This window comes from Hylobates moloch, unplaced genomic scaffold (assembly GCF_009828535.3).
Source record: "Hylobates moloch isolate HMO894 unplaced genomic scaffold, HMol_V3 SCAFFOLD_13, whole genome shotgun sequence".
Lineage (NCBI taxonomy): Eukaryota > Metazoa > Chordata > Mammalia > Primates > Hylobatidae > Hylobates > Hylobates moloch.
The window spans coordinates 65,025,201-65,038,248 of record NW_026652288.1 but is presented as its reverse complement, the minus strand read 5'-3'; the positions used below and the strand labels follow the sequence as shown (position 1 = coordinate 65,038,248).

At 36.0% G+C, this 13,048-nt stretch overlaps 1 protein-coding gene across 2 annotated transcripts in view; it reads right to left on the bottom strand.

Annotated features, from left to right (window-relative positions):
* Positions 1-13,048, bottom strand: part of RNF13 (ring finger protein 13) — a 181,521-nt gene that overhangs the window by 113,908 nt on the left and 54,565 nt on the right. For both annotated transcript variants that reach the window (XM_032173827.3, XM_032173828.2), the window contains exon 3: positions 7,648-7,728. In XM_032173827.3, coding sequence (XP_032029718.1) covers positions 7,648-7,728 — 81 coding nt within the window. The remainder of the gene's footprint in view (positions 1-7,647; positions 7,729-13,048) is intronic.

Below are 13,048 nucleotides of genomic sequence, written 5' to 3'. Positions count from 1 at the left end.
AATGAATAAGCAACCATTACTTTTTGAAATTAAGAGGAAAGGGTTTATTTTAGAAGCTCAAAATTCACTACAAAAGTATTCTTTTTTTTTTTTTTTTTTTTTTGAGACGGAGTCTTGCTCTGTCACTCAGTCACCCAGGCTGGAGTGCAGTGGCACAATCTCAGCTCACTGCAAGCTCCACCTCCCAGGTTCACACCATTCTCCTGCCTCAGCCTCCCGAGTAGCCAGGACTACAGGCGCCTGCTACCACGCCTGGCTAATTTTTTGTATTTTTAGTAGAGACGGGGTTTCACTGTGTTAGCCAGGATGGTCTCTCAATTTCCTGACCTCGTGATCCACCTGCCTCAGCCTCCCAAAGTGCTGGGATTACAGGCGTGAGCCACTGCACCCGGCCTCAAAAGTATTCTTTTTATACCATCTAACTACGTGCATTTGAAAATGTCCTTAGATCTTAGAATTCTTATTTCATGTATAACCAGATGGTTTTACTCTTTATTTTGGCAATGCTATTTCTTTATTTATCCTTTGAAAAAGGAACTCTGACCTTTGTTTTAGTTTACAAACTGAGGGTGATACTGTAACATAAGGGTGAGGAAGTCCAGCACATTGAGACTTAACCAAGGCTTTCTTCACATCACAAAACTGTGTAAGTGTTCTGAGAGGAAAAATATACTAAGTGGCACTGAGCTTCTTTCCTGCAAAGAAAGCAGGCAAAGGGAGTAGCACAAATAAAACATCCAAACAACCACATTTCTTTGCAATGTTTGCATTTTCCTTCACCAGGGAAAAAAACTCTCTTCTAATCTCAAGACTTTATATTAAACAAAATCATTTCCTGTAATAAGAATTTTGAAATTAACTGGTAAATTAACTTTCAAAGAACAAGCCTAGTTTGTGGAAAATTAACTGGTGATGATATAGGCACTAATTTAATGAATAATGTGAGGAGAAATAAATTATACATCATATGAGGAAAAACTGCTTATTTGCGACTTTGTTCTGGATAGTAGGAACAGCATAGTCTAGGGCAAATCCTCATCCCATGATCTTCATCTTTTCTATCTTCTTCCTCTTCAACATAAAGAATATACCCTGACTACCAGGTTACAAAACACAGTATATGTGGATCATGGCAAATCTAGCCCAAAAGTTGTGTTGCTGAAAATGAGATTTGCCATTGATAATTATACTCAGGTAATCTGACACTTGGCTTATTGATCAAAGCTTCCTTATCAGAGATAAATCTTGTTTTCAATTTTTTAACAATCATTATCTCCTGCACCTATCAAGGCACTTCCTAAAAATATAGAAACAAGAAATCTGGAGAAGCTTGATTCTCCTGAGACTGGCCCTCAATGTGTAACTAAATTATTCCAATAAAAAGTATAGCAAGAGGCCTTGCTTGCTAGCATTACAAATCTACATGTAAAGTCTTGACTACTGTCTTGGTCTATTTTGTGTTTCTATAACAGCACACCTGAGGCAGGTTATTTATAAAGGAAGAAGTTTAATTTAGCTCATGGTTGTGCAGGCTGTTTAAGAAGCATGGCACTGGCACCTGCTCAGCTTCTGGTGAGGGCTGCATCAAAACATGATGGAGAAGGCCAAAGGAGAAGTGGGCATATGTGAAGAGGGACCAAACCTAAGCGGTGTCCTGGCTTTATAACAACCCACTCTTGGGGGAACTGATCTATTCCGTTAGAACTAATTCCATCTACCCAGAGAGAGAATGGCATCAAGCCATTCATGAGGGATCTGCCCCCATAACCCAAACACCTCCCACTAAGCCCCACCTCCCAACACCCCCACAATGGGGATCAAATTTCAACATGTGATTTGGTGGGCACAAAAAAACCATACCCAAACCATAGTAACTACTCAATAATGATTCTTTAATACTTGGTTATCTATTTGAAAAAACTAAAAATAGAGTCCTATGTTACATTATACAATAATAATTCTTGGCCTCCTAAGCATAGAGTGGGGGAAGGGGATGGGGAAAGGTAATTTTTACCAATTTTTTGAGGACATAGGAAAGTATATTTATACTGCTAAGTAACATTATTTATCTTTTCAAAGACGAAACGTGTTTTCCAAAAAGAACAGTTGTATCGTTCTGAATTTTGCCAAAACATATAAATATACTGTTCAAATGAACTGTAAACTAATTACTAATGGTACTCAAAGGTTACAAGGTCTAAAAAGGTTGTCTGGAAAAGGTAACCTCCTAAACAGCCAATTAAAATATAAAACTACAAACACAGGACTTACCTAGATACAAAAATAAAATCTTTCTTTTAAAACTTCTGTAACACTGATGTGCCATATTTTAATCCATGAAAAGATTTACATATTTACATTAAAGTTCAAATAGCTCAAAATTCCTTGGCTTTCTCATTTTCTTATACTTGAATAGTATTTTTTAAAATACAGGAGAGGACAGAAAAAGGATTTAAATACAATTAACCTAATATTGGGGCATATATAAATAGAATGCAAACAGAATTTCAACTGATATACTATAAATATCTGATGTCTTATAAATGATTCCGATGGAATCCAGGGATGTTATAAAAGCTACAAAATATAGAACCTAAATTAGACCTACAAAAACTATCTCACCTAAACTTTCTGGGCAGAGTTTAAAAGTAAGATATTTTGGGCCGGGCACAGTGGCTCACGCCTGTATCCCAGCACTTTGGGAGGCCAAGGTGGGTGGATCATGAGGTCAGAAGATCGAGACCATCCTGGCTAACACGGTGAAACCCCATCTCTACTAAAAATACAAAAAAATTAGCCGGGCGTAGTGGCGGGCGCCTGTAGTCCCAGCTACTCGGGAGGCTGAGGCAGGAGAATGGCATGAACCCAGGAGGCCGGAGCTTGCAGTGAGCCGAGATTGCGCCACTGCACTCCAGCCTGGGCGACAGAGTGAGACTCCATTTCAAAAAAAAAAGTAAGATATTTTAGCCAGGTGTAGTAGCTCATGCCTATAACCCCAACACTTTAGGAGGCCGAAGCAGGAGGATAGCTTGAAGCCAGGGGTTCGCAAGCAGCCTGGGAAACATAGCAAGATTCCATTCCTGAAAAAATTTAAAAATTAGCCGAGCACGGTAGCACACTCCTATAGTCCTAGCTACACAGGAGCCTGAGGTGGGAGGATGGCTTGAGCCCAGCAGTTGGTGGTTTCAGTGAGCTATGATCATGCCACTACACTCCAGGCTGGGCAATAGGGCGAGACTCTGTCTCAAAAAAAAAAAAAAAGTATTTTTCAGCTAAGTCTCTTAATAACCATATCATATTTTTAAATTAGTTATATTTTTTAAGTATTATTTAATTGGTTTTACAGACATTATACTATAGTGAGCTACCTCACTTCATTATTATCAAGTCCTTGTAAACAAATGTAAATCTTTGTATGGCTGGCATTTTAAATTCTGATTCTGGGGAATGGCAAAACCAGTCACACAACTATAAAAGCTACTCATAATAATCCAATAATTTTGTTAGAATATTTCACTTCTCTTCTTGCCCTATATTGTCACAGTGCAAAAAGCAGACAGATATCTAACACCGTTTTGTTTTTTTTTTTTGGTCAGGCAGTGAATAAACAAATTCGTCAACATATCTTTTAAATGTAAACCAAATTTATAGTAGCATAGTAATTGAGGAGCACCAATAAGATTATGCTTATCGAGAATTAATGGAGCTCTTTAAAATAAGCTTATTCAGTAGAAAAGCTCTTCAGTGAGAAGGAATAGTCTGACTCCTTATGGTAGAATGAAAGAAAGGTTGCCAGATCATCATTAGTAATCAGAGAAATGCAAATTAAAACAAGATAATACTTTTGCCCATCAGATTGGCAAGAGGTAAAAAGACTGATAATATCCAGTGTTGGCAAGAGTATATAGGGAGATAAGTATTCTCCTACAGTGTTAATGGGAATAAATTAGCACAGCCTTTGCAAAGGTAATTTGGCAGTATCTGTGAAATTTTTAGATATATATACCAATTGGTTTCATCAATTCTACTTCCAGACCTCTATCCTAGAGAAATAACAACTTTGGGGGAAAAAAAATACATATATATACACACATATATATACACACATATATCTACACACACATATATACACACATATATATACACACATATATACACACGTATATATACACACACATATATACACACGTATATATACACACACATATATACACGTATATATACACACACATATATACACATATATACACACATATATACACGTATATATACACATATATACACGTATGTATACACACATATATACACGTATATATACACACACCTATATACACGTATATACACACACCTATATACACGTATATATACACACACCTATATACACGTATATATACACACACCTATATACACGTATATATACACACACATATATACACGTATATATACACATATATACACGTATATATACACACATATATACACGTATATATACACATATATACACGTATATATACACACACATATATACACGTATATACACATATATACACGTATATATATACACATATATATACACGTATATATATACACATATATACGTATATATGTATTTTAAAATTAAATATGTAAAATTAAATATGTAAATTAAAAATACTTATATATGTATTTTAATACATTATGTAAATGTAAAGATACATACATGTATTTGTAATACATAAATGTAAAAATACACATATATGCATTTTTTAAGAGGAAATTACTAATAAACTATGATCATTCATATTACAGAATACCATGCAGTGCTTAACAGGAACATACTAGATTTATAGATGCCGCTGTGGAAAGAGCTCTAAAACAGAAGAAGTAGGGGAATCAAACTGCAGAGTATTATTTATTTATTTTTATTTTTGAGACAAGGTCTCACTCTGTCGCCCAGGCTGGAGTGCAATGGCATGATCTTGGCTCACTGCAACCTCACCTTCCTGGGTTCAGGCGATTCTCCCACCTCAGCCTCCCAAGTAGCTGAGACCACAGGCTTGCGCCACCATGCCCAGCTACTTTTTGTATTTTTTGGTAGAGACAGGGTTTCACCATGTTGCTCAGGCTGGTCTCTTGACCTCAAGTGATCTACCCGCCTTGGCCTCCCAAAGTGCTGGGACTGCAGATGTGAGCCACTGCACCCAGCCCAGCCTTGCAGGATAATTATTGCAGTAGACATCTGTCCACTCATGGTGCTCCAAATTTTCTGAACCCACTACGCATTCCACCTTCCCAAAGTAGGCTAAAACAACAAAAATAACAACAACAATAAAAACCCTATACTGTATTTCCCAGCTTTCCTCATAGCTAGGTATTTCACCAAAATATGTAGCAAGTAACTATGTGGCCAAAAGTCTATCAATCAGAAAAATCCAAGTGTTGGATTTGGAAGTAGACATGTAAGGAAACAGTCTGAAAAAGCGTATGTCTTTGATTAGCTTGGGTGGCAGAAGAGGCCGAATGTTGTGAGGTAAAACCACAAAGGCTTCCTGATGAGAGAAAAAAAATGTAGTGTGAGGGTCCATTGGCTGCACCACTCATCTATAAAGCCAGTCCTGCAAGGTGGTTCTGAGTTTTATTCCTGAAACATTTTAGAAACTGCCTGTCCAGGCTATGATACTCTGAACATCTTTATCCCTTTATAAATCCCTTTCTGGGTAAAACTAGCTAGAGTGGATTCCATTGTAAGAATTAAGAAACTTTTCATATATACAAATGATAATCATTTATGAACTATACACGTTCATAAGTTTATGAACAAAAAAGAACGAAAAAGTATTACATGTTCAGAAAAGGATCTGAAGGTCTGTAAAATCATTGATAATACTTGACTCTGAAGAGGGAAGTGTGACTGCTACATATAGGTAAGGAAAGAATAAAAGAAGGTGTTTCCTTTTTCTTACGTATATTTCTTTGCGGTTGAAATATTTTTATGAGAAACAGTCATACAATGCTATGAATTTTTTTTAAATAATTTAAAAGTTGAATGCCCCTCCGAGAGGTGTCTGCCATCCTAATTAAGAATAATAGGTTTGTGGTATCTTACTAAGAAATTCTGGCTAGGCACGGTGGCTCATGCCTGAAATACGAGTACTTTGGGAGGCTGAGGTGGGTGGATCACTTGAGCTCAGGAGTTCAAGACCAGCCAGGGCAACATGGCAAAATCCCATCTCTACACAGAAATACAAAAACTAGCCGGGCATGGTGGTGCACACTTAGTCTCAGCCACTCGGGAGGTTGAGGTGGGAGGATCACTTGAGCCCAGAAGGTGGACGTTGCAGTGAGCCAATATTGTGCCACTGCACTCTAGTCTGGGCAACAGAGTGAAACCCTACCTTAAAAAAAAGAGAGAGAAATTTTAAGAAAATTAGAATAAACTGAAAACATTCTGTGGTACATTTCCACACAACTTCATGTATTCATATAACAAAAAACTAATATTATCTTGGAATGAGAAAGGACTTTCTAACTCCCAGAGGTAGAGGAAAAAGAAGAATTTTTAACTACATAAACAAAACTTTTGAAATCTTAAAAAAAATTAAAAGATAAACGAAAAACTGAAGAAGGGATAATCTGAGGCATATACGGCAAACAATAAATTGATACTTCCAATATATAAAGAACTCTTACAAAGCACAAGGACACTTTAATTTCAAATTGGGCAAAGAGCATTAATAGTCCATTCTCTCTCCCTCCCTCTCTCTCTCTCTCTCTCACACACACACACACAGCAAAAAATATGTTTAAGTTCATTAGATTTTTTAAAATCAAATTAGCAAAAGTTTGATAATATCTAGTATTTAAGAGGGTATGGGGGAAAGGACAGTCTCAGATGTTATTGATGGAATTCTAGATCGTTCCAAACTTTTTGGAGGAAGAACTGAAAATACAGAACAAAATTTTAAACATTCATGCCATAAAGCAATTCTACATTTGGAAATGTATCCTATGGAGATAAATGGATGAATACACAAAGACAAAAACATTCACTGTAGCACTGTAATAGTAAAAACTAGACAACCTAAATATCCACTATGAAAAACTAAAGCAATGTTCAAAATCCATACTATTTCATGATATTGCAAAACCATGCAGCTGTTGCAATTAATAATGTAAATCCTTACCTATCAGCATGAAAAAACATGATCAAAACATACAATTAAAAGAAAAAGGTAGGTAACCAAATAGCATGTTTCTATTAGTGTTAAATATGGATTCACTGTATATGAAAGCATTTACATATATATGTAAATGTGTGTGTACATATATATGTGTACACATATATGTGTACATATATGTGTACACATATATATGTACACACACACATACATACATCTACAAACACACGCATAGCACGTATCCTAAAAAAGCAGGTCTGAAATGTGATATACCAAAATGTTAACCACAGCTAGTTCAGAATAATACAATCCTAGGTGATTTTCCCTTTCTTTCTGATATCTTTTGAGTAATCTGACCCTTTACAAATGACTACGTATAGGTTTTATAATAATAAATAGTAAGAAATGATTTCATTCTTTAAATAATAAACAATAAAAATCACCTTATTAAATACCTTGTGTCTTTACAATGTATTACCAACTGTCTTACCTTTAAACCTTCAGCTGGAAGTCTATAACCAAATCTTGCAGGGAGGTCATCAAATGTCTGAGATGCATTTTCAAAGTTATACTAAAAATAAAATTTTAAATATTCAAGTTAAGACCAATTTATATATAACAGTAAAAACAAAGATTTATTAAATTATGTATAATTATTACTTTGACAATTCTGATTACTATCACAGCTTATCAAAATAAAACTGAATTTGTAAATGTACATCCACTAAAATAGAAGGAATATATACAATTTACAACATATACAACTGCTTAAATTGGATTTTGATTTCAAATATTATCGAGCAGCAACACTAATTCAGCCTACTGTTTTCTGAGTTTTTCCCATAGACAATTTCCTAGCAAGGAATTTTCCAGACAGATCATCTTCCAGGAGGAGTGTTCCATTTTAATTTCTCTGTATTATAAAGGTCTGATTTACTGGAAGAAATTTACAGCATTTCTGGCTCTAGCTATGAAAAATGACTTTCTTTTTGGAAACAAGCAGCATCATATCATATTTTTAAGACATGTCAATTTTGTATAAGCTGAACATTTTATCCAGGGTTGAACACTGAAAAGACCAAATTCAATGAAATACATACACGGAAAAAGCTGGAGGTATTCAAACTCTTTAACAACTTTCCCCCTTCCACACAGATACAGATTCCAATGCTACAGTATTTATTAGTCCTTTACCAAAACAAAACAAAAGTTCTTTGTGCTTTTAGAAGATAATAGTAATGATAATAATTGTGAGATGAGTTTGCTGTATCATTTAATAATGTTCAATTTGCTATACAGAGAGCAAGAGAAACAAGCGATATGGATGAAACTCTGCATAGATAGTAAACAAGTAACTTTTGAAACACAAGTGAAAATTAGGTACTAGAAACTAAGGTAGGTGTTCACAACCTGTAGGACATAAATACAAAAAAAAGAACACATTTGTTTTGCATATAGATACAAAGGATGGTTTGAAGATAGATAAAAAGGAAGAAAGCAAGAGTGTTATATATAGATAAGAAAAGACGGAAGGATCAAGCAAACCTTAAGTATTCACAAAGCATGGATTAAGTCACACATCCAGATCGATAGCTACGTCATCCCTGAATCAAACACCCATTGGTTAACGCTATCCTAGCCTCTTATGTCATCTGCCAGAGGCATGCAGATAAGCAACTCCACAGTTTAACAGCCAATTATAGCTGTGACCAGTTGCCTTGCATCTCTCCAGTAGAGCAAGCAAATGTTGGATCTAGACACCTTCCATCTGTCAAGTCCCCTTGGCTCACCATCAACTCAGGTCCTGGTAACCGTACCACACTATCAGCAGGAAAAGTTGATGCAGCATACAGGAAGACTGGACAAACTACAACAAGTGACCCAGGATTCAGGTAGTGTGGTTCTTGCACCCCACTGGAACCCTATCTTGAGTGTCTTAGCATGTCCATCTTATACCTTTGCCTCTCACTGTATGCTTGTAATTAGCTCAGGAAACTGTGTGATTCAAGCATCTAAATGCAGTCACTAAACCTAGTCATTCTGTCATTGCTGGGATAATCATCCTAGTAGTGTACTTAGAGGCCATCAAGTATATGTGGTAATTGCTTCAGCATGCTTTCCCATTGCAACAATAATTCATATTTGCAGAGTACTCCATAGTTTACAAAGTACTTTAGAGTTACAAAATGCTTTTAAACCCATTATCACACTCTATCATTTAATCTCTTAATTAAAACATGTTTGTTTAATTGATTTAATTCACCTATGATCAGGTTAATGTTAAACTTGAGCAAAACATTTAATTCCTCCCAGCCAAAGATGCCATTGTAAAATAAAGTAACTTATCTAGATCAATGGAAATAGAATGAGGACAAATACAAATGTGTGTAAGCAGTATTTTTTAATTTTGAAATTAGGAAATGGGGAATCTACAAACTATCCTAAAATATTCTTTTATCTCTTCCTATTACTTAAGAGTTTCACTATTACAGCTAAAATTATAGAAATAAAATACCTAGCTTGAACTACAGTACTTGTAACACTGAGATGTGGAATAAGTTTTGTTACTGAGTGAAACCCTTTTTGAAACTGCCTTGTCTTTCCTTAACAGCAAAATAAGGATTGTTTCATATTGCCTCTTAAAATCATACTGTTTAAAACAAAAAATGTTCCTACATTGAACAAGACTAACGAAGATACTTTACGTTTTTGGTATAAGGAGGGAGGGGAGTGATGCTCATAAAATTAAAGCATGTTCACTGTTTAAAAATCTGAAGTAGTAGGCCGGATGTGGTGGCTCACGCCTGTAATCCTAGTACTTTGGGAGGCCAAGGTGGGCAGATCACCTGAGGTCAGGAGTTCAAGACCAGCCAGGCCAACATGTTGAAACCCCATCTCTACTAAAAATACAAAAATTAGCCAGGCCTGATGGCAAATGCCTGTAATCCCAGCTACTTGCAAGGCTGAGGCAGGAGAGTCGCTTGAATCCAGGAGACAGATGTTGCAGGGAGCTGAGATTGCGCCACTGCACAACAGCTTGGGCAACACAGCAAGACTCCATCTCAAAAAAAAAAAAAAATCTAAAGTAGAAAATAGTTACTCCTCACTAGAATTCCATTCTCAGTGATTACCACATAACAGTTTGAGTCCACTTATTTTGAAAAGGTCTTTTCCTTAACCAATTATTTTTCTTGACAGCTTCCTTAACAAAAGGCTTAATTTAATTTAGAAAGTAATAAATATCTAACAATTATTGAGCACTCATTATGTACAGACATCATGCTAAGCACTTTATAGGTAATAATTTATTTAATCCTAACAACAACTCTACAAAGTAGGCCACTATTACTATCATCCTCATTTTACAGATTGACAACAGAATGTCGAAAATAACAAGCTCTGGTAAATTAGAAGAACCAGGATTCTAACCGAGGCAGTCTGGCCACAGAGCCCCAGCCCTTAACCCACTACCCTACACTATCCTTCACAAACTCTCATTTTACAAAGTTAACTGCGACTTAAGAAATGTTAAGTAATCTGCCCAAGGTCATGCAAATACAGAGTGGTAGAGCTGGATTTCAACTTTGATTATAAATCCATTTCTGGAGCCTGGACTACCCATGCTATATAATCCAATCCATTCACACCACCACCCATTGGGTGTTTCTTTGCTACACAGCACACTGGCCCTCATAATCACTACCTAGCAACCAATTCTCTCTGACAAATCCAGACAAAAGAATCAAAAGGCAGACTGGGCATCAAGCAACATGGGTTGTTTGACTCTCATATAAGATGGATGTTACTTCTCGGTAAAATCATGGGCACAACTCAAAACTAACATGTCACTTGTGGACTATGAGTCTCAGAATATACAGCACTGATGTAGTCATCTCTTAAGTGCAATTCTAAAATTCCAAGTTCTAGTATAAACCTACATCATTAATAGTATTATGTTTCTTTTTTGGGTAAAAGAAAAATGATAAGAGATAAAAACAGTAATCTAAAAGTACTAAGGAACAGATGCTATTAAAAGAAAATGTGATGGTACAAAATCTCTAAGAGAAGGTCTTTAATTACTTCAAACGTTTACTGAATTCCTACTGTGTAACTGACACCAGGCACCAGGAATAAAGTTTAATAAGACACAGTCATGCCTTCCAAGTACTCATGGCCTAGAGGTCTGTTTGACTAGTCAGCTAGTCATGCTATAGCAGCATCTCCATAGCCTCTTAGAACTCAACAACTACTTGGACAAACACTGTTGTCTGTGAATTGAATTCAACTGCCAAAAAAAAAAAAAACACAAAACAAAACAACCAACCAACCAACCAAAAAACCAAAGGCATCTGGCATTACAAATAGCATAACTAAAACTTAATTTTTCAGAAGCAGCATCCCAAGCCCTGTGCAAATGGAACTAGAATCAACCTAGTTGACTGGAACTAGATGTCTAATTTATTTATATCTGTATTACTGCAAACTCAGATTTCAGGGATGCTGTTATTGCATTAAAAGGAAGCGCTCTTATTTTCTACCTCTTAACTCACTTCCTTTGAATGACTGTCACACATCCAATTCCTCTGTCTCAATTTTTAGTTCCCTGTTTTACCAGTTATATGCCTTCACAAGCCACTCCCCTCCAGCCATCTTTGCATTCGTGTCAGCCTTCTATCCTTATGGTCAGCATAGAGACCAGATTTAAACAGCTCCCATCTTACAGTTCCTTCACTAGAGGACATCAATATACATTCCACAAGCACCTGTGTAAAGCACAGGGAACCCTGCTGGCAAAAAGGATTGACTATTCTTCCATACCTAACATTTTTTTTTTTGTCTCTACATTAAAAAACACAGCTCAGGTAGTTTCGTATCTGCTCAAGGGGCTGAATGAAGTATAATCAGAATGATAATTATAATGAAGATTAAAACCATATATAAAATATTTACTATGTGTCAGATATTATTCTAAGCAGTTTATCTTATTTAATCACCACCACAACACTCCAGTTTACATAAAGAAATAAAGAAACTGTGGCACTTATAGCAGCTGAGTAATTTGATCAAGGTCATATATCTGCTTAAGTTCCCAGAGCACAACACTGAAAATCATTTAACCCATCAGGGAGCTCAACCACAGAACAGCAATCCACCTTGGGTATAAATGAAAGAAAGGCAAAAGGTATTAAAAACAACAGAGAGGGAAAAAGAGAGACACAAAATGGAAGAAATCAAAGGAGAGAAAGGAGACAAGGAGAACTTTATTCCCTGATCAGTCCATAAATCCTCTAACTCATTTCAAAAGTCATGCCAAGAATATTCTAAGGATTTTAGGGACCAATTTAGAAGGGAGATTTGGATAGCAACGGACTCAGTCTTTAAAGGCTCTATTTCCATTCCACCTCAAAAAGACCAAGACTATTCCCCAAAACAAACCTAATCAACCAGTTCCCTACTACAGAGGACAACAGGGGGTGAGAAATCTCATATGGATTACTAGCATCCTCTGCCTTCAAAAGCTATGGTACAGAAACCAGCCTGGTTCTCTCAAGTGCTACAATGATCTCAGAATCTTCCAGAATTGCTGCAATGTGCAGAAGCACAGCTGGGGACCACATCAAGCTTTGGTCAGCAACAATTCTTGCCCTTTTATTTCTCACTTGATATCATTAAGCAAATCAGTTGCACCCAGAAAGTAAAACCAAATCCTTAGCACAGACCTAGAGTATAGGCATGTATGTTCTTTTTCTACCTTTACAGAAAAAGAGAAATAGAAAATATATATCCTCAACTTACAATGGGGCTACATCTGGATAAATTCATCATAAACTGAAAATATCTAAGTCAAAAATGTTTCATAAATCAAATTCTACTTATGATATTTTCAACTT